General features: G+C 35.5%; 1 protein-coding gene across 7 annotated transcripts in view; it reads left to right on the top strand.

Moving 5' to 3' along the window:
* The window catches only part of LRRC49 (leucine rich repeat containing 49), a 128,846-nt gene that overhangs the window by 42,686 nt on the left and 59,472 nt on the right, over positions 1-26,688 (top strand). For 6 of the 7 annotated variants that reach the window (XM_030875088.3, XM_030875087.3, XM_030875089.3 and 3 more), the window contains one exon: positions 25,532-25,679. In XM_030875088.3, coding sequence (XP_030730948.2) covers positions 25,532-25,679 — 148 coding nt within the window. Of the gene's footprint in view, positions 1-8,883; positions 9,024-25,531; positions 25,680-26,688 lie in introns of those variants that run through there. The other variant, XM_060294049.1, reaches the window with a different exon arrangement.

The following is a 26,688-nucleotide window of genomic DNA, read 5'->3' as shown; positions in this document are numbered from 1 at the left end:
TTTTGAGGAAGGAATGCTTTTACACGTTGTCTAGTGACCTCTTTTAGTAATTATAGTATAACTAAAGGTCAGTGAACTACAAGCTTTGGGGTGTGACTTTTCCTTTATTACAGGGCAAAATTTTCAGAATTTTACTGAAAATGGCTCATGGTTTTACCTTTATCAGGAAGTCATTTTCTTTGCATTTTTCTCAAACTGTACTTCAGCTTGGTAAGTCATTCTGTATGAATTATATATTCAGAAAAGAACCTATGTTAGGCGAGTCAGAGAAAGTCTAACTGCCTTGCAGTTATGTCTTTTAGTACTAGTTGATATTTGGAGGAGTGAATTATTTCACTGACCTTCAGAATGTATTGATATTTGTTATGAACTCAGGTTGTTACATAAAGTAGTCCTATAGTTGAGATGTAGGACAGTGTTGCTATGTCATTTTGGCTTGAAGGAAATTAATTTTCCTTAGTTCTAGTATCCAGCAAACTGTTAGAATACCTTCATTTTTTTTCCTTTGTGACTAAAATTAACAGGTAACCAACAGTATAGGAATCTTCTTGCTAACTGAATAAAACACAGGAAATCACCTATTGACAGATCTTTTCTGACCGCCTACTAAGAGCTTTAAATTTGAGAAATGATTACATACTTATTGCGGAAATTTCGTTATCAGTATCCATTTAATTACTTAGCTTCTCCTGAGGTGTTTGCCTAATGGCTGACATGTGATTCACCTTCAGACAAACATTTAATTGCATTTTTCTAAATATGATGACCTTCATGTAAAGAGAACCTACAAGAGCAGATTCTAAAAATAGTTGTTTTTTTTTTTTAATCCATTGCTGTTTTACTCCTTTACCATGAGCAAAACCCCCAGACTGTGCTAAGGCATAGTCCTTTAGTGGCTGACGGTCAAGCCTAGCTGCAGCTCTTTAATTCTTTCAGAAGGAAAATAGGTGAGAAGATATGTCTCCACAACTAATGACAGATTTTTTTCTGCTACTTCAGAACAGTAGACTTTGAGGTACGATAAATTTGTTTTATCATTCTCATAGTTGACGTAATTATTTGATCTAAATTTAATTTATTTAAAAATAGAAATTTTACTAAAATAATTTTTATATAATTCTATTATATACCTGATGCCGTTATTACAGGCAACTTTTCCTTTTAGAGATCAAAAGTAGAAATTATTCTAAAATATAAAAATGTTTAAAATGGACCAACTTCATTTTCTTCATTGTTTTTAGGACATTCAGTTTGTTAGATGACTGTGCAGTCTGTAATGCATTGCGTTCTAATACAAATGCTTTGAATTTTTCTACACTAATTTAATTAGTTAATTTCCTCTGCCCTTGTTTTATTTTTGTAATCAAAATGACTTTTTATTTCTGTGAGTTTTAGGTGTTTGCTGATCTCCTGTTAGACTAGTAACTATGCAGATGGAATATGAACACAGTGATACTGTGTACTCTTGCCAAGTGGCAGTATTTATTATTGAAGACATTGGAGGTTTTTTTCTGATTCAAGGGCACTAGCATTACTGCTATTCACACAGTAAAATTGTAAGATTTGAAATTGTAAGATTATCCTATTAAATTCTGTAGATGAATGAGCATTAGAAATCAACAACTTTCTATGCCTTGTACATGTTTATAGTATTTTGTACAGTTATAAAATCTAAAAGTGTTTTGCGTTAAGCTGGATTTTAAAGTGTGTAGAATACATTTGCTTTATATCTTCTAGTTTACTAAGTTGAATATAGAATTTACTGTCAAGAGAAAATTACTGAAGTGACATGACAAAAGGTTAAAGGCTTCAGTCAGAGGTGTTGTCAGGGAGCACCTGAAAACCGGGTGACTGACTGCAGCAGGGTCAGAGCTTTTATAGGACATTTGGCAAGTTGAGTACGTAATCTTGTGGTTTACCCTACGAAGCAATTTTCAACGTTAACCTCCATTAGAGGTTGTGGATTGTTCTAGTTTTCATGCCTCTTGCTTGAGGACTCAATAATCATTAGAATAGTATTTTTTGAGGACTGTTTTTGCAAGCCTTGTGGTTTATTGAAGAGTCAAAGTTATAGGGCATGGGTGGTAGATAATAAAAAGGAAAGAAAGGGGGGAATAGGTACGAGGCTATGGGGAAACTGGGGATCCTCTATCATATTTGTTTTATTCCTTTGGTGTTATCTTTGAAGGAGAGAAAGGCAGGAAAAACCTATTGGGTAGCAGTTACTTTTTATTGTTATTACAAGCCTATTTTATTATCTTTCTATCAGTATCTGTAGTCATGTAAAATATTAATTCTGTAGGTACAATAATTCATACAAGTGCTGTTATAGATTTTATTTATATCATTATGAAGGAACTTCACAGGAAGTTTTTTGGATATTCTTATTATAATCATAAAGTTTCATTTATGTAAGGGTAATTTATTTGTGTGTGTATGTGTGAGTTTTTCTAAAAGGAAGGATTCTTGAACTAAAATTAAACTAAGACCCTGTGAGCAGGCTGTTTGCACACATAGGCTCATACTGGGTTCACACATACATAGTTGAGAGGCTGATAGCTATTCATGGCAGTAAATTAACATTTTAAGGCGCTGATGTGTCAGAGTCCCTTTTGGGTTTTACTAATGTGAAGGTTCTAGAAGTTGCAGACGTTTTTGGTACATATTACTAAGGGGGAATTTTTTTTTTTCTTTCTTTTTTTGCGTTATGCGGGCCTCTCACGGTTGTGGCCTCTCCTGTTGCGGAGCACAGGCTCCGGACGCACAGGTTCAGCGGCCATGGCTCACGGGCCTAGCCGCTCCGTGGCATGTGGGATCTTCCTGGACCGGGGCATGAACTCATGTCCCCTGCATCGGCAGGCGGACTCTCAACAACTGTGCCACCAGGGAAGCCCTAAGGGGGAATTTTGAATCTTAAAATTACTCATGATTATATGTTATATTGGGAGATTGTTTCTAGGTGTTCAGAAACACAATTATGGTAAATTGAGACCAATGTGTGTTTTATGATTTCCTTTTTGTTTTGTTCTACAAATTCAAGGTATAAGTAGATTAAATCCAAAATGCATTTAGAAATAAACTTAACGTATATAGGTAACTTCCACTAGTGCTCTTCCTTGTACTTGTAGAAAATACTTCCAAAAGGGGTTTGAAGTATTTTGCAATAAAAGTCTCAAATACAGTGAACATAAACATTTAAAACAAAGGTAAGTGACTGTAATATTCCCTTCTTGTCTTTGTCTTGTCATGTTATGTTTTGTTTTCATTGCAGTATAGTTGATTTACAATGTTAGTTTCAGGTATATGGCAAAGTGATTCGGTTCTCATGAAAATCGAAATTCTAAAAAAAATGTTTACATATCTGTTATGGGTTAATTTACGTCCATTCCACCTCCCAACTCCCCCACCCCAACCCAAATTCCTGTGTTGATCTCTTAACCCCCAATACCTCAGAATGTGACCTTATTTGAAGATATGGTCTTTACAGAGGTAATCAAGTTAATAGGAAGACATTAGGGTGGACCCTAATCTAATAAGACTGATATCCTTATAAAAAGGGGAAATTTGGAGACAGGTATACAGGAAGAGTGCCATGTGAACATAAAAATGGCTATCTACAAGTCAAAGAGAAAGGCCTAGAACAGATCCTTCTCTCACAGCCCTCAGAAAGAAGCAACCCTGCCAACACCTTGATTTCAGACTTCTAGCCTCTAGAACTGTGAGATAATAAATTTCTGTTGTTTAAAAAAATAAAAATAAAGAATAAAACAAAGGTAAGTGAACAGATACTGAAAGGACTGAATAAACTGGTTAGTTAATTTCAGGAAAAAAACAAGGTTAAAATCAATCACGCCAAAACCCCAAGTATGTACTGCTAACCACAAAACTTTCAAATTTGATCTACTGGAGGAACTTTTGTTTATCCTTTGTAAATCAGTTCAAACACTAAACAAGGAGAATTATTTTCTTTTTCTATTATCTCTACCATACCTCTTAGAGTACTATATATAATATCTGTTTTGATGTATATCCAGTTATAACTTAATCATAGTATCTGTCATATTTGGCACATAGTAGGCATGTAATTATTATTCTTTTAATTAATGAATAAATAAGACCAAAGTTTAAAGCTGATGTTTTTCAATATTTATAGATAATTTTTAATAGCCCTTTTCAGCATGTTATCTTATTTAGTTGTCTGAGGATTCAGTTTGCAGCTAATTCAGCATGGCTGTCCCCTGGGATATAAAATGCTAAGAAGTAAATAAAACAAGGAAGCTAAATTAAAATTATTTTATGGTACAGTTGGGTTATTAGAAACAACTGTCACAAGATCTTCCAGACTGAAAGCTTTCCTCAGTGATTTAAGATTTCATTGGGTTACTTTTGGAATATTTGAGTAGATTCAACGTTGTTCTTGGAGAAGAACTGAGACTGTGCTTCAGGTAGCTTCTAAATTATCTGATGCAAAGATAAGATAGCCCTCTTATATATAAATATAAATATATGCCGTTTTAAAGTCCTTGTCTACTAATTCCAACATTCCAACATCAGTCATATCTGGGACATTTATAGTGACCTGTTTTTCCTCTTTGATGTATGTATTAAGTTTTCTTGCTTTCTCATGTATCTGGCAATGTTTTATTGCATTCTTGGCATTGTGGATATTATGTTGTTGAGACTCTGTGTTTTGTTGTCTTAATTTAAAGATTGTTGAGTTTTGTTCTGTAAGGTAGTTAAACTACTGGAGAATCAAGTTGATGCTGTTGAGGCTTATTTTCAGGCTTTTTTAGGGCGGGTCTAAAGTAATCTTATTCTAAGTAGAGAAATAAGCTTTATATCTATATTTATTTTTTCCTGACAGTAAACACAAGGTTTCTACATCAAAGGCAGACTGATTAATACCTGCAGAATATCTTTGCACTGGTTTCCCATGCTCCATTTTTCCTCAAAGGGTTATGTGATGGGGCAGATGTCACGTACATGTCCAGGGTGGGGAGTTTCTAGCACATCAGAGGAACCCAAAATTATTAGTTTTGGAGCTTATATAGGAGATGCTTGCACAGCTTCACCTCCTCCCCTCTGGAGAAGGAGAGAGAGACAGAGACACACAGAGAGAGATGGGGAAGGCTTCTTGGTCAAATACTCTTTAGAATGTAACTGCTTAGTTCTGGGAGATAAAGTTCTATGTCATTCCAGAGGTCTCTACCTATGCAATCACTTTTAACCCAGGTGCCAATTTTCTTTGCTCAGAAAGCCCTGCCCATGCAGAAATATGAACATCTTAACATTGCCCAATATAGAGCAGCCCAACAGCTAAGGCATAGCATTTCTGGGACCTCAACTGTATTCACTGTGTTTTCACTGTGGTCTCTTACTATGTCTGGTTGGACCTCCAATGTCTCCCAGCTCTGTGTGGCCTATAGGTACACTTTTCATCTCATGGCCCCTTAATAGTTGTATTTTGGTAGGTTTCCCGGAGCCACCCTGTGTTGGTACATCTTAATATTCAGCCAAATACTTGAAAGACTTCTATGCAGATTTCTGGAGTTTCTTCTCTACACAACTCCTTATTCTCCACTACCCCCCACCTCAAATCCCAGCAGCCCCAAACTCTGACCTCTGTTTCATCCACCCAGTGAGACCTCTGTTCCTTTTTGACTCCCCTTCTCTGTGCTGTGATCTGGAAAGTGCCTCCAGGCAGAAAGCAAGACTAAAGTGGCCTTCATGTGTTTCTCTTCTCCAGTGATCAGCTCTATCCTGTCTGTTGTTCAATGCTTGCGTCTAATATTTTGTCCAGTTTCATAGTTGTTTACATTGGGAAATTGATCTGATACCATTACCATCATAGCCAAAACTGCAAGTTCCTTCTACTATATTTTCAAATTATCATGTTGTATACCATCTTTGCCATCTACCTGTCTGGTATTTAAAGGATATGAATTCTCTTTAAATTAACAATACTGTATTCCTGTATCTAAGAACCAGTGACTAAATCTAATCCTGAATTGGTAAATGTGCAGTTTCTGTGAAAAGCCTCCCTGATATTTAAATTAAACAATTAAGAAATGAGCTAAAAATCCACTCCAATATCATGTTATTTGTCCAGAAATCTCCATGCTCTGTCTTTATTACTTTATCTCCCTATAGAAATTCCTTCAAAATTTAACATATTCTAATATTTTTTAAAGAGATTGAGGAAAGAACTAGTTAAACCAGAAAATTCTGGCTAGTGAAAGATACTACAATGGAGCACCGATTTTGTTATGGGTTAAAGTGTAAAGGGAGCACTATGAATGTATGATTAAATTATTGGGATACTTTTTCCTATGCCCACACATTAAATATGTCTACATATAGTCATTCCTGAGTCCATGTCTGAGATTACAGGATCATGTCATTCTCAAAAGAAAAATATTTTCCTATTTGTGATAGAAAAATACATGTTATCTAAAATCTGTGTTAAATTATTTAGGAATACATTTATAAGAATTGTATGTTTCTATAAAACCTGCTGACTTTTGATGTTTGAAGGGTGATTGATAATCATACCCTTTCTCTTCTGCTCTAAGTTTTGAATCAATTGAAAAATACAGGAATCAGACAAATGGAGTATGAAATAGCAGAATGCAGTTTAGATATGCACCTACAATCAGGCTTCCTAATATATATCTCTCCTGGATTGGATTTTCAACTCACTGGCAGAGGAATTGGAAAACTGATAATCTCCCTCTCTGGGGGGAGTGGAGCCAAAGAGAACACTCCCATCCTGGAGACTGGGTGGCCTGAAAGAAAAATAAGAGAATACTATTATGGTATTCCGGTACTATTGTGTATACACTTCTCCTTTTGAGAGTTTACCTCCTAGGAATTGTGTGTGTGTGTGTGTGTGTGTGTGTGTGTTTGTGTGTGTGTGTGAATAGGTTATCAGATGGGGTAAATTAGTTGCTTTCTCCATATTAGTTTTTAGTATTAAAGATGACTTTTATGAAGGGCTGAAACTTAGCTTGGTCAGGAAGGAAAATTATTGCCTGATCTTGATAGTCACTGAACTTCCAGTCAGGCCTTGGTTAAAGACCAGGGCATTTTCCCTTTTAAAAAAAATCTTGCTTATATCCAAGTAAGGGAGTTGGGGTTCTCTATAAATAGGGAGGATATTTCTGGATTCTTGCCTTGAAGGGAGGTGAGTCAGTTAGGCTTGTTTTTCCTGGACACCTAAAAAGACATCACAGTGGCTTAATTATATACTCCAAGGCACCTTAATGGGTAGTTCAGAACTGTTGACTAGCATCTGGAAATTGTTTTTTGACAAAACGTCCTTCTTATGGTTTAAAAAGAAGTTGACAATGTCATTTGTTGACCCCATGTTAGAGACCATAGTTTTTAGTTTAGGAATCTCCTGGGAAGCACTGAATAATGTAAGCCAAATTAATAATATTTTTCTGCTAGTTCCTTTCATCTTGTCTTTGGGGTTTGCTTTTTTGTACTTCTGGGGTATTGGCTTGTGATTCTCCAAAATAACCCACATGAGGGATTATGAGAGTGTTTTTCATAGCTGCATGGGATTAGGATGTAGGACTACCTTAGAGATATCCAGAGGATGGTAGCTAATAATTACTCCTCATCCTTCACATCCTCTACCATTTCATTAAAATGGCTTCATCTCTTTCATTTAAAGAATTTAAAATTTCTTCCCAGTTGGTTTCTGAAGAACGTTGTTGATACATTTCTCTACATAAAACACCAAATAAGGCATTGTGGGGAGTGACAGAGGGTAAATATATGGCTTCTTTTTTCTATGAGTGTATAATCTATGACAGAGAACACACAAAGACACAAACGTAAAGCAAACCACCACTCTGCCTATAGAAAAGCCAACAGCCCCAGAATCACAGTCTATCAGCTTAGAAGCTCTGATGTAAAGAGCACTTCTTCCCTGATAACTCTGGCAAAAAGGTTTTTTTTGAGGGGTTGTTTTTTTGTTGAAATATAGTGTTATTGAAGTATGTTGTGTTAGTTTCTGGCGTACAGCAAAGTGATTCAGGTTTTTTTATATATATATATATACACACACACACACACACACACATATATATATATATTCTTTTTCATATTCTTTTCCATTGTGATTTATTACAGGATATGGAATATAGTTCCCTGTGCCTGCTGTTAATCTATTTTATATACAGTAATTTGTATCTGCTAACCCCAAACTCCTACTTTATCCCTCCCCCACTCCCTTTCCCCTTTGGTAACCATAAGTATCTTTTCTATGTCTGTGAGTCTGTTTCTGTTTTGTAAATAAGTTCATTTATATCATATTTTAGATTCTACATATAAGTGATATCATATGGTATTTATCTTTCTCTGTCTGACTTACTTCACTTAGTATGATGATCTCTGGGTCCATCCATGTTGCTGCAAATGGCATTATTTCATTCTTTTTTATGGCTGAGTAATATTCCATCATATATATATATATATATATATCTATCTATCTCACATCTTCTTTATTCATTCATCGTCAGTGGACATTTATGTTGCTTCCATGTTTTGGACATTGTAAATAGTGCTACTATGAACATTGGGGTGCATGTATCTTTTTGAATTAGAGTTTTCTCCATATACATGGCAAAAAGTTTTTGAAGAGCCCTAAAGTTCAAAAATGTGGTCCTGGACCAGTAGTATCAGCATCACTGGGAGCTCATGAGGAATCCAGAATCTCAAGCCCTACCCTAGACCTACTAGATCAGCATCATCATTTTTAAAAGATCCCTGGGTAATTCAAATGTGCATTATGGTCTGGGAAGCACTGTTACAGAGGATTCTGATTGTGCTTGTTTGTTATTTAGGTCAAGTGCCCAGTTGGAACTAGTCACTGTGGCCACAGGCATATAGGACATACTAAATGCTCAAGGCTGGGACATATGTTCTCTATTCCCTAGCACAATATGCGTGGGATCAGTCTGTGGATTGGGTTTGCTACAGAAAAGAAGTGTTCTGTTACCAGGGGAAGCAGGGAGGTAAGAGATATCCGACAAACTTATTTCCTCTTTCAGATCTTAGCTTACATTAATGTTAGGGCCATCTGTTTACTAGCCTGTTCACTTTGGGTCATTTCATCCCATTTCCTCTGTGTGAGTGTGTGTGTGTGTGTGTGTGTGTGTGCACGCGCGTGTGTGTGTATGTGCAGGCACGCGTGCTACTCCCAATCTCCCTCACCTCACAGTACCATCTGTCTGGCTGACCTAGATATCACAGATTCTTGCTTCTTCCACAGCATGGTTCTTCTATCACCTCTCACCGTCATACTTATCAAATACATATGAATACTTTAGGATAAGCACACACAGACCTGTGCCTAAGTCTGAATTCACTTCCTTGTAGTCTTGGTAAGCATGTATCCCTCGCTTACTGTCTTTCCTCCACTGAGGAATTAATCCTTGGAGTCATGCCTTTTCAAGCTATGAATTGTTAAAATGTATTTTTATTTACTAGAGGGAGGCATACTTTTAGCCCTCAGGAATTATAACACCTAGTGACTAACTTACAGAAAGTTTTATAACAGGGAAAGAGAAGGTTATAATCCTTTACTATTGTTATTTACAGTTGACCCTTGAACAACGCAGGGGTTAATCCGCTGATAATTTATAGTCAGCTCTCCTTATCTGAGGTTCCTCTATATCCTCGGATTCAATCAACTACACAATACTACTGTGTAGTACTGAATTATTTACTACTGAAAAATATCTGCTTATAAGTGCACAGTTCAAACTCACATTGTTCAAGGATCAACTATATTTTGATGTTCATATTTTCTTGGATTTGTTAAGCTGTCTCCTATTATCTTTTGATATGTCCTCCTTCTTTGAGCACTTTCTTACTTTCTGGCACAACTAAATGTTCCAGGCTCATCTTTTACAGGGGTTCTGATTCCTTTTAGTGGAAAACGGTATTTAGACATCAAGATTTGAGTGCCAGGTATGTTCATGGTTACTGGGATATCATTGCTTCTAGGCCTCCTCAGTGGATAGAATTAGGAAATGTGTGTGTGTGTGTGTGTGTGTGTGTGTGTTTCTGTGAGTTATATACATTTATCTGTTTGTCTATCTGTATACATTTAAAACTGTGGCTTTATACTGACACCCTCATGAATTCAATAGTGAAACTTTCAATTACAGTTCAATTCCACAGGGCTTATGTTAGCTTATGTTAAGCTTTTATATACCTTGATACTTGAAGGACAGTTTGTCTAAATATAAAATTCTTGGTTCATTCATTCTTTCCGTGAGTTTTTTAAAAAAATATATTGCTTTTGTTACTTTGCATTGTAAGTTGTGTTTAGAGCATCTGGTGCCAGTCTGATTTCAATTGTCATCTTTATGCTTAGAGGTCTTGAGAATTAAAAAAAAAATTTTTTTTTAAGTCTAACAGTTTTATTAGGATATGTTTTCAAATTCATCCTCCTGGTTCAGTTTTCCCAGGTACCTGTCGGTCCTTTTCAATATGTACATTTTGGTCTTTTCTCATTTCCAGAAAGTTTCCTTGGATTATACTTTTAAGTATTAGTTCTGTTCAGTTGTTTTGTTTTTATCTTCACGATCTCCTATTACACATACTTGTTTTCTTCTTTGGTTTTCTTCTATTTCAACCACTTTACTTCTGATCCATTTTATTTCTTTGCCTTGTTTTCATTCTCTTGGTTGCTTTTTCTGGCTTTCTTCAATGTCCCTTAGTAAAATTTTATTTGGATCTAGTCTCCCTTGGGGACTTTGTGATTTCATCTTTGATTCTGCAATGATTTTGTCTTTTCCTTTCATTTCTTTCCTAAGTTCAATCAACTCTATTTTTATTTTTTCTTGTTATTGTCCATTTTTGCTTTTAATTTTTGAATTTTATATTCAAGGTGGTTTTTCATACCTCCAAATGCTTATTTGAGGGTAATTAATTTAGTGTGGAATATCATGTTATAGTTTTCTTGTTCTTCATATTTCTTTTCAAGGTGGGAGGGAATTTTCATCAGCTTAAGTGGGTTTGATTTTGTATTCTCAAAATACTTGGTATAGATTTAGTCTGTTTTTGCCAGTTTATTTTGTGAGTTTGGGTGATTTACAAGAATCTTAGGTCAAGGGTATCTTCTGTCAGTGTAGCAAAAGTACAGTGCGTGTGTGTGTGTTGGGGAGAAGGGGTTGTGTATCTTCTTTCTAATCTTTATTTTTGGGGTTCTCTTTTGTCTTGCAAGCCTCTACATTTTCCCCTTTTGCCCCTTTGCCCATTTTCACCTTCACCATCCAATTTCCAAAGACCTCCTTTACCTTCCTTTCTATCATCTCAAGAGCAATGAATTTTTGAAGACTGCCACAGCTAATCATGTGCTCTTAAAAGTCCATTCCATGTAGCACATGCTCTGATCTAATGGCACTCTCCAATATTTTTGCACCTAGTGTGGACTTTCTCTTTCTGGTGGTGATTGTAAATTAGTTTTAGTGCCACTACTAGTTCCCCTTTTCTCTCTTGGACAGAGTTTTTTTCCAAAGTGTCCTTCTGTATTACCTACTTTTAGGTAATTTGATACTTGGACATTCTCTGTCTTTTTGTTATGTTATGGGCATTGGTTTTATGTGATTTGTCTGTTGTTCTTGTAGTTCTTATATTGTTTTTTGGAAGATGGACTGGGACATTCAGTTTATGGCCCTGTATTTGCCTCACATATATGGGTATACATGCATGTATGCATGTATATACTTATCTCTCCTATCAGAATGTAATTTCCTTAAGAGTAGAAATTCAGTTTTACTCATCCTTCTGTCCTTAGCAATAATCCCAGTGCCTGTCATACACAATGCCCTTTAAACCTTTCTTTTCCATATTAACAATTAAAACAAAATTGTAGTACAACATGTTACTCTGTTAATAAATTATCTATCCCTTTCCCAAAGGCTGCAGATAGCTAAAGGTTTGTAATATGAAGTGAAAACTCTTCTAACTGTGCAACTATGCCCATGTGGGCTAGATAACCAGCCCTGGGAGTTATTATTTGAGAACCTGAATATATAGAAATTGCCATGTTCCTCATGAGTGAAGGAATATGATTTATATAGTACTATAAGATGATGCTCTTCAGTTTAGAGGAGAGCCCCATGGTTCCTGAATGAATACATTATTGTTATTATTATTGTGACTTGACTATAAAATGAAATGAGAGATTTCAGGAATCTTTTGTTCAAATGAAGAGATAAGTAGCAGTGTTACATTATGCTACTGTAGTTTAAATTGGTTGGGAAGGTCAGAAGTGCTACAATGAATATTTAATGTTCTGATGAAATCTTAAGGGAAATGATGATGTATTCACCAATACCAGTTTCACACTGAACTCTTCCTTACAGTCATTCTGTCTGGATCATGTAGCAAATGAAATTTAATGTAACTGCCATTTGAATGAGAGATAGATACTTTTGGCAGTTCATGATTCAGAAAGAGAAGTAAGTGATGGATAGGGATATAGGGATCAAACCTAAGAATATACATAAAGACTTATATATATGAGTGCTATGGGCTGAAGCGTGTTCTCTCCCCACCCCCCCATGCATATGTTGAAGTCCTAATCCCTGGTACCTCAGAATATGACCTTATTTGGAGACAGGGCATTTAAAGAAGTAATTAAGGTAAAATGAGGTCATATGGGTGGGTCCTAATTCTGATAAGAATAGGACACCTCTGCACACACACACACACAGAAGAAAACCCATGTGTGTGAAGACGGGGATAAGATATGGCCATCTACAAGCCAAAGAGAGAGGCCTCAGAAAAAATAAACCCTGCTGACACCTTGATCTTGGACTTCTATCCTCCAGAACTATGAGAAAATGAATTTCTATTGTTTAAGCTACCCAGATTGTGGTACTTTGTTGATAACCCTACCAAACTAGTGCTACAAGGATACTCATTACAGAATTTTTTAATAGCAGTTCAAAATGGAAACAACATAGATATCCAAGAGTGGAGGCACAGATTTATTCTTATCCAAGTTTACCTATCCTACCCCCTCTGGCAGTCTCTTTGATGGCAGCAAAAGACAGTAAGAATAGTCAAGGATGCAGGCTGCCACCTTCATAAGTAACCCGAGCCAACTCATGAGAATTACCAGTAGAATGAGCACCACTATCTTTCAGTCTATGGTTTCCTCTATGCAGTGGATAGTGTAGCAAGGCCCCATGGATTAAAACATTAGTTTTATTTATGCTGATCATGAACATGCCAGAGAGAAAAAGAAGACAGGTACTATGCCTGGAAATTCTAAGCACACAGACTCAGTATATCACTTTTTACCAAAACGATTTCATTATTTGTTTTCTATACAAATTTCCTCCAGAACCTCCACTGAATTAAGATTTAAACTGCTCAGTTTATTCTTGTTTGTTATCCCTAATCTCAAATTGCTATGCCAAGACCAAAATATATTTGCTTATATCTGATTAAATATTTCTGGTTTTTGCCAACTAAACCTTACAATATAGTCCCCAAGATTCATTACCACAAACAAAAATCTTTCAAGGTTTATTTCTCATATATATTATTTCTTGTAATTTCTCTCCATTTTAATATAGCAGATTTGTTCCATAGATGACTAGAATTCAGCAGGTTAAAAAAATTAGGATATTCTAAAAACATTGAAATACTATGCATTCATTAAAATAATAATTTTAAAATAATGACATGCAAAAGTGTTAGTAGAATATTAAGGAAGCAGTATACAAAGCTATTTCATAGAAAATGCTCTACATTTTGTATATCTATCTATCTATCTATCTATATATATATATATATCTTTAGGAGGAAAGATTTTACATGGTTTTGGTTTTTTCCAAATTTTGTTTTTATACTTTTCCAAATTTCCTCACAAATTATGTATTACTTTTATAAGCAGAAAAAAAGGAAGGCAGAAAGGAACAGATATGGAGAAGAATGCTGATTTAATCTCATGGCCACACTTAAGATTTTTTGTTGCATAATTATGGAGTGAGGTGAGGTTTTCAAACAAATTTTTTTTAATGCATGGACACGGATTCGGCCAGAATAGGTGCTAAACTGGATCTCTCTCGAGGCCCCTGCTATGTCAAAGGTTAATCTTTGTGCTGCCAAAATAATAGGAGGTACAGGGCACCTCAGGGCTGAGAGTGGAGCAGTGAGGAGGGGCATTTAGGTATTTTGAGAGTAGTGGTCTTTATCACCTGGCATGGAAGTATTTCAGAATTTTAACTAAGGCAGTTAGTTATACGAAGTGTATATCAGCCCTGCATGTACATCTCAATCTCTTTAATGGCTACATTTAATTTCATTGAATGGATTAATCTTAATTTATTTAATGAGTCCCTTATTGATGGTCATTTAGATAGTTTGCCATTTTTTGACATATTTGTGAACATGGGCCAGTATATCACAGTGTGACTTTGGAGAAGTCATCTTTCTCCTTAGAATTATGAATCCTTTCTTAATATTAGCAAGGAATTGTGAAGTTCACATTAGAAATCTGTAGTTTTAAGGGGATATTGAAGTTTACCTCAATGGTCTCAAACCTTGACTTTGCATTAGAATCACCTATAGAACTATTTGGAATTATTCATCTGTGACCTAGAGATTCTGATTTAGATCTGGATGGGTTCTAAGTATTTGTATTTTTCAATAAGCTGCTCCACAAATGATTCTGTTGCCCAGCCAGTATTAGCAGCTACTGAAATATAGAAGAATTAATATTTTAAAAGAGGACACGATTGTACGATTTGTCAATGTCTAACGTATTATAAGAAGCATTGGCGAAGATGTGGAGCTACTGAAGCTCTCATACCTGCTAGTGGGAGTGTAAATAGGTAAAATCATTTTGTAAAACTCTGGCAGTATCTATTAAGTTGAACTTAATAGGATACTTTATACTCAGCAGTTCTACTCCTAGGTTTATACTCCACAGAAAAGCTTAATATTCTTAGTTTCACTATTTATAATAACACCAGACTGCAAACAAGTGTCCACTAATAGTAGAATAGAGGAAGTAAATTGAATGCTATTTTTATATAATGGAATACTACCCAGCGATGTGAAATCATCAAACTACAGCTACATACAATGTGGATGAATCTCAAAAAAACAAAACATGTAGCAAGAGAAGCCGGATTCAAACAAATGCATATATACAATTTTATCTAAAACAGGCAAATCTGTATCTATAGTGTTAGAATTGGGAGAGTGGTTACCTTTGGGAGGTGTAATGACTGTAAGGGTACACAAAGGGAGGCATCAGGGTGTGGGTAATATTTTGATCTGGGTACTACTTACATGGGTATGTTCAGTTTGTGCAGAATCATCAAGTTGTGTACTTGTGATTTGTAGTCTTTCTATGTATTACATGTTGATAAAAAGTTCAAAAATATTGTAAAACCATCATTAGGAGGAAGTTCCTCCAAATAACAAAATTTTTTCATGATAGAATAATAGCTGTCCTTCCATTAACTGTAAAAGAGGAATTTGGTCTGCAGTGGTGTGCTGAGGCCAGCTTGTACTGGCTCACTAGACCAATTTAGGTGCATCTCCTCACCTCAGCAACATCATCTTCATAGCTTAAAACTGGCCATATTTACACCATGGAATTGGCAAATGCTACATCAGGTTGTTGTTTTCTCAGAGAGCTGCTTACCTACTCAGTACTGAGTTTACATCTCGTTGTATGTGGGGATATTATTTAACCTGTTTTATAGCTCATGGCATTAGTAAACAATATAAAGGTCTAAAGTGGCTAAAATGATCATGCCTTTTAGAATTATCATTATCATATTTGAGACTGCAAAGAATCTTTTTTTCCTTCTGTAATTCACATATCAATCCAGTAAGAGGAAATATGTCATTAAGAACTTCCTTTGTCATTTTAAATTTGGTTGCAGTGTCACAAATTAGCATTACAAGAACATTATCAGGTCCTGAAATCTACCCTCAGTAATCAGAGTCATTGTGAATCACCTGAGACTGAAGCTATGTTGTTTTTTTTTCCATCTTACTGCTAGAAAATGATCATTGTAGCCCGGAGAAAGCTAACAGAATTGTCATCTGCAATTGAGACACTCAACTCTGTGCTGGTGTCTTCTGTCAACCAGATGCATACAGACATAATAGATATTCTCTTTATTGAATCGTTGTCATGGCATTGTTGTGACAAAAGAGACAGTTTAACATTTTTCTCTATTCTGTTCAGCTCTTTAGGTTTCTGTGCTCTCCTTTTCACTTTCTTTTTGATTCTATCTATATCCACAGTCTTCTCTTTATTTCTCTCTGTTGTCACTTTAGCTTCTCAAATATTAAAATCTCTTAAATATTGTGATGAATGGGTTAAACTACTAATAGTTTCCCCAAGGGAAATTTGGAGTTCTTTTTCATGCAGTGTGAAAATTTTTTTCCAGCATATTTTTGCTTTGTGACAAAAACATAGTGACTTATTATTAGAAGGTATCTTGAGATTCTTTAGGACCATTCATTTCTAAGAACCCCCTACTACCATCATGTACTAGAAAGAATTCTAGTGACTAACATTAATTAACATGTATCAAACACGGATGGTTACTTGTTATGGAGCACCAAAAGAAACAGGAAAGTGAAAGAAAATGTATATGGAGAAAAAAAATATATATGTATATATCTATACATATATATCGGGTTGGGCAAAAAGTTCGTTTGGCCAACCCAATACATACATATATATACACATATATATATATGTGTGTATATATATATGTGTATATATATATGTGTGTGTGTATATATATGTATATATATATATATATACACACATATATATATATGAAAAAATGCATGTTAGTTTTGCTTACTATAATGCTAAAACTGATTATGGGGTTCAACGGTTGTTAGCCTATTCCATTTTTAATAAAGTTCCCCATCATCTTTTCACCTAAGTATTTTAGTAGTTACTGATGATTGTTGTCTGAATCCATTACTTCTTTGGGGGTTACAAATGGTGATATTCTATCATTCTTCATTTTTTAAGCTATGTTTCTTCTATAAAGAAAACTTTTACTAGCTTTTTGGTTTGTGCAAGGAAAATAGGGTAAGTGCTTGATTCCCTTTATCTCCATCCACTGCCTTTGACTTTTTTACTTTAATTAAAAAATTTTTTTTGATCTCTAGAAGTTCTGTGCCTTTTCAGATCTTCTTGGAGTTTACTCACATTTTTAAACCTGTTTTTATTTCTTGGAATATATTATAATTTTTATATTCTGTTTGATGATCCCATTATATGAAGAAGTCATAGCCAGTTTGACAGTGTCACCTGTTGTTTCTGCTGGCTGTTAGAGTGTTTTATTTCCTTTTGAACTGTGAACCGTTTATTTATCTTGGTACCCATCTTTGGGAATTCTTGGGGTCTTGTATAAAGGTAGGTTTCTCCATGGATGAGTTTCATTTGTTTCTGTCAGATGCCTATGGACGTAAGAAGCCTTCGACCTCTTCAAAATATCAATTCTCCTCTTGAAACATTTTAGACCACGCATTTAGTGTGGATTCAGGTTGCAAATTGTGGTTTGTGGTTACAAGTAACCAGGGAAGAATTTTCCTCTAGCTCTTAGCCCCAGGTTTTGAGATAGGCAATATTCCTGGGGTAGTAGGTAGAAAAGTTTATAACTCACCCTATATTGAGACCCTAGCCCTTGCGGTCGCAGGGTTATGGACAGGTCTCCAGTAGACTCTTCAACTTGGGTGGCCCCTGGGATTTGTCTTCTGTCCTCCAGCTTTGAAGATCATGTAAACCAGAGCTCAGGTTCATTAGGTTCAATAAGTACCCTCACAACAAAAAGGTCAGTTTCAACATTCTGCGTACCTCTCTGGCTTCCCACCTTTACTTTTTTTTTTGGCTTGCGTACTTCTTTTTTTTTTCCGGTACACGGGCCTCTCACTGCTGTGGCCTCTCCCGTTGCGGAGCACAGGCTCCGGACGCGCAGGCCCAGCGGCCATGGCTCACGGGCCCAGCCACTCTGCGGCATGTGGGATCTTCCCGGACCAGGGCACGAACCTGTGCCCCCTGCATCGGCCGGTGGACTCCCAACCACTGCACCACCAGGGAAGCCCTTTTTTTTTTTTTTTTAACTGGTTATGGATGCATTTGAGAAGATTTTTAAAATATATTTTATGCATTTTTAGTTGTTTTTAGCAAGAGCCTCAGTCCACAAACTTAGTTCATCATTTTATCAGAAATACAAACACTGTCATTATATGCTCTTTTCTTTAACTGGGCTTCATTCTTTAAGACTTAGATATTATCTTATTGATCTTTCTAGTTATTTTATGTTTATTAATTGTGTATATTTCAGTCCTTGTGAGCACACTTGATTTATTCTACTGTTGCATTTAATTTTAGCCTGCTAGACACATAGTAACTATTCAGTAAAATTCTCACTTATCAGTATAAAATAAGTGAGCTTTTCATTAAGATTATTCCAGAGTACTTGATACTTCATTCGTATGAAAGAGTAAAACCCCTTTTACTAGCATACCTATCTTACTTTTGGGGAGAACTTTCTAATTGGAGAAATTTGACTGGTATTTGGGAATTCTTAGTTAAATATCTATGTGGTATACATGCATTATGGGAATTCTGTATTTTCTCAGTATTTTATTAAGCATAAAATGGACTGAAATAGTTCATTTTCCTTTTGAGATGAAAGTTTTGATCAGTAGGGACAGATTGTTCCTCTATAGGTTCTTTAGCAGATAGGAAGCAGATGTGGCATTGGGTGGAGACCGCTAGGGGAAGAACAAATGTATGAGTAATCTGGAAAACGATTAAAGTCAAATTATGAGTTAAATGTCAGCCTTTGGACCAAAACTTTTCCATTCTCGGTACTTTGAAGAGACAAGCAACTGAGTGTTCTTAATAAAGGAGAGACTGTTCTTAAAAGCCAGTACCACCCCACTATACTTAGTGTTGTATTTACAAGTGTTTTTGTTTTTTAACAATCTGATTTAGACTTTCTTAGGTTAGGTAGGATATAACCCTTCATTAGCCTGTATTTGTACTTAAGGAGTCTGGTTTTATTTGATTAGAGAATGTCTTTAAAATCATATGCACTTTGTGCATTTCTAGGAATGTCTGGCATGTTTACTGGTCAAATGCCTTGCAGATGGAAATGGAATTTTGTGAGGAATCTTCTGGATCAAATACGAATCTATTTTTACTTTAATAAAACTATTCAAAGCATAAAGACTTCAGTCTGGGTGTAAATGCTAGCTGCTGATCTGGGAAGGGTTGCCAGGAAAGTACCTGCTAAGGATTGAAATGATTTTCCCATTCCTGGGGCCTTTTTTTTGGTTGTGCTTGAATTACAGACATAAACCAGATGGGATCAACAGGTCTTCTAGATCTCTGAAGTGCTTCATGATGACTACATTCACTAGGCACAATGTTTTCTCCTGTATTCACTAATGTGCTTTATAGTATTTGAATTCAGTGAAGATACTGTTTAGTTTTGTGTTTAACAGCACCCATTTAGAAATTATTAGACTAATTCCATTCTCCAGGGGAATACTTGAGAGGTAGAGCTGGGGACAGTTATAATCATTTCCGTTTAAAATTATACCTGCAATAAGAAATAAATCATAGACTCTCTGCAGTCCAGCTTGTAAATAAATAATAAATAACAATAAAATTAGAATATATCTACAATGAATGAAGATTTCCAGCTTCTCTGTGCTTCTGGACATATTTTTCCACTTTTCAGTGCATCTACCTAATTAGTGACAGATATCAGGTCATAGTGGTCTTATCCGGTCATAGCTTACAGTTTAATTCTGTTCAGATATGCTGGGCCATTGAAGAAAAATGCTCTTCAACATAGAAGAGCTGTGTTGCCTCTGCTTCTCACATTAGTTAATATCTTAATGTTGAAATTAAGTTATACCATCCTGTGGTAGCTGGAGGAAAACGTAATGAAAGCCTTTTGGAAACATGTGCTAATAGCCACTGGCCACCAGTGTAGCATAGTGTTCCTCATAAAGGAGAGCTGATAGAGGAAAAGGTGATCTGTCAAACATGTAGTTTTTAATACTTTAAGTTTCTTTGTAAATCAATTTATTGAGATATAATTTACATGTAATAAAATGCACCCATTTTATGCGTAAAGCTCAGTGAATCTTGACAAACTATACACCCTTGTAATCACCACCTCAATCATTAACCCGAGAGAGAAACCTGAAGTTTCTTCCAGATTCCTCTCTTCCTCACACCCAAATAATTACTAATCTCTGTTCATACTACACTCTGAATTTCTGAAGAACCTATTCCCTCCTCTTTACTCTCATAGCTACTACCTTAGATATGCTTGACCCTTACTTTTTTCACCTCTATTACTTACTGCAATCTACTTTATAACTGGTTTTTTACTCTTTAACTTTTTTTTCCTTTATACCTTCCGTAATGTTACTAAGTTGTGATTATTCTAATCACATTAGCCCCCTACCTTGCTTAAAATCCCTTGATGACCCTTCACAGTTCCCATTCTCAGTCATCAGTTTCTAAGTAAGAGATTGGCTCATAGTGGCAACTGCCTTGATGACTTAATCGGTTATGAAATATTCATGGAGAAGCAGATTTGTGAAGGGAAGGTGATGAGTTAGTTCACTTAACAATGTGGAGGAGTAAAAGTTTGCCTTGTGTTTCAGTTTTAAAGTTATCAGAAGCATTTTATTTGATTCTAGCTTTACATAAAAAACTATGAGGGAAGGAGAAAAGCATCTTTCAAACGTTCATCTAAAACACCATAAAATGTTCTGAGATATTTTATATTGATGAAAAAAAGAATTTTATCAATGCTAGGTAGGAAGAATTGCAATGTTTGTTCTCGTTTATTTATACTCAAAGCGATTATTAAGTCTAAATTCATGAACACTCATTTTATTTGCATACACTAGCCTTTTAAAAAGTGCCTTCCCTAATTCTCAACCACGTCTCAAAAACCATAATGTGTTTATGAATTATGAGATTTACCTTTTAGATCGGTAAAGATAAACTCTGAGGTAAAATAATTGATAGCGGAGTATCTCTACCTTGAATGGGAGGAAAACATAGAAGAAATACTTAAATATGACAATAAAAAAACATAATGAACTTTATTTTTGCTACAGATATCATCTCAACCTTAATTGTCAAGCATATAGGTTATTTTCTATACCATAAATATTCTATATCCTCTAGTTTTTCTTAACACAGAAAGATATTTAGTATAGTTCCTAAATATAAATAAAGTAGTCCTAAAGTACTTTTAGGCCTGTTTACATTAGTTATTTCAATAGTCATTAAAGAGAGTGATTCTAATTTAAATGAGTTTTATCAGTCTGCTCTGGGGTATTATTTAGAAAAGTGATTATTCCCTTCTTTAAAAAATGAAAGTCCTCAAAAATTAAAAATAAAACTACCATGTGATCTAGCAGTTCTTCTTCTGGGTATTTATCTGGAGAAAATGAAAACAGTAACTAAAAAAGATACAGGCACCCCCATGTTCATTGCAGCATTATTTATAGTAGCCAAGATATGGAAACAACCTAAGTGTCCATTGATGGATAAATGGATAAAGAGAATGTGATACACACACACACATACACACACACACACACACACACACACACACACACGCACAATGGAGTATTATTCAGCCATAAGAAAGAATGAGATCTTGCCATTTGCAACTGCATGGATGGACCTTGAGGGCATTATGCTAAGTGAAATAAGTCAGAGAAAGACAAATACCGTATGATCTCACTTATATGTGAAATCTAAAATAAATAAATAAAATGAAATACCAAGCTCATATATATATAAAACAGATTAGGTAAGGGGTGGGTTAAATGGGTGAAGGGTGTCAAAAGTACAGACTTCCACTTATAGAATAAATAAGTCATGGGGATGTAATGTACAGCGTGTCAGCTATAGTTAATACTGTATTTCATATTTGAAGATTGCTAAGAGAATAGATCTTAAAAGTTCTCATCACAAGAAAAAAATATTCTGTAACTATGTATGGTAATGGATGTTAACTGACTTAATCATGGTGAACATTTTGCAGTATATACCTATATTGAATCATGTGTATACCTGAAATTAATACAGTGTTGTATGTCACCTGTACCTCAATAAGAAAATGAAAGTCCTGATCAAAATCCCAGCAAGCAGATATTGACAAATGGGTTCTAAAGTTTATATGGAAAAGCTAAGACCTAGAATAGCAACATGGTACTGAAGGAGAACAAAGTTGGAGGACTGACACTAACCTATTTCAAGACTTACTATAAAGGTACAATAATCAGGGCAGCATGGTATTGGTGAAAGAATGGACACATATATCAATGGAGAAGAATAGAGGGTCCCAAAATAGACCCACACAAATATAGTCAAGCGATCTTTGACAAAGGAGCAAAGGCAATTCAATAGGGAAAGAATAGTCTTTTCAATAAATGGCACTGTAACAATTGGATATTCATATAAAATTGAATCTAGGCATAGACCTTATACCTGTTGCAAAATTAACTCAAAGTGGATCATACCTAAATATAAGACACGAGACTATGAAACTTTTAGAAGAAAACTTAAGAGAAAATCTAGGCAGTGTTGGGTTTAGCAAGTTTTTAGATACAACACCAAAAGCATGATCCATGAAAAAGAAAATTGGTAAGTTGGACATAGTTAAAATAAAAAACTTCTGCCTTGTGAAGGACGCAATTAAGAAAATGAAAAGGCAAGTCAGACTCGGAGAAATATTTGCAAAACATATATGACATATTCGTGATATGACAAAAAAACCCCTTAAAACTCAACAATAAGGAAACAAAGAATCCAATTTAAAATGGGCCCAAGAGGGCTTCCCTGGTGGCGCCAGTGGCTGAGAGTCCGCCTGCCGATGCAGTGGACACGGGTTCGTGCCCCGGTCCGGGAGGATCCCACATGCCACGGAGTGGCCAGGCCCGTGAGCCATGGCCGCTGAGCCTGCGCGTCCGGAGCCTGTGCTCCGCAACGGGAGAGGCCACAACAGTGAGAGGCCCGCGTACTGCAAAAAAAAAAAAAAAAAATGGGCCCAAGAGCTGAAAATTCAGAGAAGATATACCAGTGGCAAATATGCATATGAAAAAATGCTCAACATCTTTGTCATTTGGAAGTTGCCTATTAAAACAATGAGACCACTACAGACCTATTGGAATGACTAAAATTTAAAAAAAACCTGACAAATATGAAATGCTGATAAGAATGTAGAGCCAGTAGGAATACAAGATGGCACAGCCACTTTGGAAGACAGTTTGGTGGCTTCTTACAAAGCTAAACATAGTCTTACTGTACAATCCAGCAATTGCACTACTGAGTGCAATTCAATACCCAATTGAGATGAAAATTTATGTTCACACAAAAACCTGCATATGAATATTTAAGCCACTTTATTCATATCACTGAAAACCAGAAGTAACCAAGATGTCTTCAATAGGTGAATGGACAAACAAACTGTGGTACATATAGACAATGGAATGTTATTACTCAGTGATTTTTTAAAAAATAGAAGCTATGAAGCCACGGAAAGATACAGATGAACCTTAATTGCATACTGCTAAGTGAAAGAAGTCAATCTGAAAAGGCTACAAATTATAATATATGATTCCAACTATATGAAATTCTGGAAAAAACAAAACTATATAGACAGTGAAAAGATCAGTGGCTGCCAGAGATTCAGGGAGAGAGGAGGATGGTTAAATAGGGGATTTTTTAGGGCAATGGAACTATTTTGTATGATACTTTCTTGGTGGATACATGACATGATGCATTTGTCAAAACCCATAGTACTTTACAGCACAAAGAGTGAACTTTAATGTATGCATATTAAAAAAATAATTTAGTAGGTTGGAGGATCCCAGGAAGAAATGCATATAGACTGTGACAGGAGATTGTAACTGTATTTCAATTGCATGGAACAACCTTCTTGAAGGTATGAGCAGGGAAGAGTGGAAGGGGAATGTGCTGACCTAAGTAACTTTGGAAATGAGTCTGTAAGACTAGATGCAAAAGGAATTACACATTATCATTATGCTTTTGTTAATAAAGTTATTTCCCATGGGGGTACAAATTGAAAATTCTGATACCACTATACATATATTCTGGAATTAATAATTAACTAAATGGATGAGAGATGGTGGGAGCCAGATTTCTCCTTGTTGGAGTAGGAATTTACAGATAAGTAAGGGAAAGAGGCTAGAATGATCCCTTTGGTAATAGATTAGAGTTGGAGACATCAGTTTGAACTCATGGTTAGCTTAATGTAGACACAGATGGTTTCATAGAGAAATATCGATATACGTATACGCACAGGTTGGTATACACACATATATTTCCTTGCTCTGTCATCAGAGGGCCTAAAAGAAATGACACCTAGTAGTAAATAATATACCTAGCCACTAGATCTTTGTTTCTAATGCCATTCCCCAATAAAGGGAATCATGGCTTCTTGAAGAAATGGCTGATTCTAGGACTGGGGTAGGAAATATATGAGTCTAGAGAATCTTATAATGCTAGAAAGTAAGGAAGTGCTTACAAAAACAAAAAATCCATGTTAATAGGGTTATGTCAAATGGACATAGGAGCCAACTGAAAGAGGTCCAATGGCCAAAGCTGGAAGAATTTGAACAATAAAATAAGTAAACTAGTACTGGATTATAACCCAAAGAATGAAATGAAATGTCCATGAATCAAAACTGATATAAATAAACACACAGGGAAAAGAAAAACTCCCTGGGAAGAAGAATTCCAAATAAATTATGTAGATACTGTGCCCTCAATGAGAGGAAACTGAACTTCTACTCCTTAAGTGTGGGCTGCACATAATGACCATCTTCCAAAGAATTCAGTATGGAAAGAAGGGGAGGGAAGAGTAACTTTACATTGGAAACCTGCCAAACACTGTTTCAGTTAGGTGATCAAAGTCAACTTCAACAGTGATAAGTCATATTAGTTAATAGTATGTACCATAATCCTAATCTTATCATGAAAAAAAATATCAGACAAATTTCAGTAGAGGGGCAGCCTACAGAATAACTGATCAGTACTCCTCAAAACTGTCAAGATTATCAAAAATAAGTAAAGTCTAAGAAAATGTCACAGCCAAGAGGAGCCTAAGGAGACATCACAACTAAATGTAATGTGGTATCCTGGATGGGATCTTGGAACAGAAAAAGGACATTGTGTAAAAACTAAAGAAATCTGGATAAAATATTGACTTGAGTTAGTAAGAATATATCAATATTAGTTCATTAATTATAAAAAATGTACTATACTAATGCAAGATGTTAATAATAGGGGAAACTTGGTGTGGAACATGTGGGAAGTCTGTACTATCTTCTCAATTTTACTGTAAATCTAAAACTGTTCTAAAAAATAATGTGTATGAAACAAAACAAAGTACTATTTGAAGGTCTCACGGTAATACAGTGGTTTCTGTCTTTCCTGCAGTTTTGAGAGTGTTTGCTGCCTTGCTGATTCTACTTCTCTCTCAGACATCACTTTTGATGGCAATCCAATAGCTCAAGAGTCATGGTACAAGCACACTATCCTTCAGAATATGATGCAGCTGCGCCAGCTAGATATGAAGAGAATCACGGTGAGTGAGAACTCTTCTAAACTGCTCACCATACTGTTTTAGTTAGCATGGGTTAGAACGTTGGGGTGCATATTCTTTGCTTGAAACGCTTCTTATTTTTAATGAACTATGGCTTATCATGACTATATACTTCATAATTATAATGACAAGTTTTTTACCTCCTGTCCGTATTCCCAATTTCATTGAATTAAATTCCTAGCCTTTTTTAAAAACTAGTCATCATGCTTGTTTTTCATTCTTGCTTAATATCCAGCTAATAATTTACTTTGCAATAAATGAATAAGAATTTTGTTGATAAGTTATATAGTGTAATGGTTAAGAACATGGGTGCTGGAGCCAGACTGCTTGAGTCTGCATCCTGGCTTGACCATTTTCTAGTCATATGACCTTCGACAATTTACTTAACCTTTCTATCTAATTTTCCTCAAGGTAAAATGGGGATCATAATTATATCATGTCATAGGATTGTTGTCAAGATAAAATGAAGCATTAAACCTTAGAACAGTGTGAGGCTCCCAGGAAGCATAATATGGAGCTATTATTATTATTATTATTATTACTGTTACTATTGATGATATACCTCTCAAAGTAGCTATCTCTTTTTTTATTCATTCTGTCTCCATGGTAGACATTTTCTACACTTAGAAGTTTCGATATGGCTCCTGATCTAAGTGAAATGCCGCATGTAATAATACCTCTCCTTTTAGGTGTACAATGCACATGAGCATACTTTAGGCTCCAAGAAGTTCTGTAATAAAGAAACTTGCCTTAATTTGTTTCATTGCATCCCAAATTTATTTGAACATTTTATTATCTCAGAAAATATCTGTTAATGATCTCATTTTGATCATCTCTGACCCAGAAAAATATCCTAAACCTCCACTGTTTTCTTACTTCTAGACTCTGCTAATTTTGATGTGGATTCTTTTTTTTTTTGGCCACACCTCACGGCTTGTGGGATCTTAGCTCCCTGACCAGGGACTGAGCTTGTACCCTCGGCAGTGAAAGC

The sequence above is a fragment of the Globicephala melas genome, chromosome 2 (assembly GCF_963455315.2).
Source record: "Globicephala melas chromosome 2, mGloMel1.2, whole genome shotgun sequence".
Taxonomy (NCBI): Eukaryota; Metazoa; Chordata; class Mammalia; order Artiodactyla; family Delphinidae; genus Globicephala; species Globicephala melas.
Note: the sequence above shows the minus strand (reverse complement) of the source record. Positions and strands in the feature narration are given on the sequence as shown.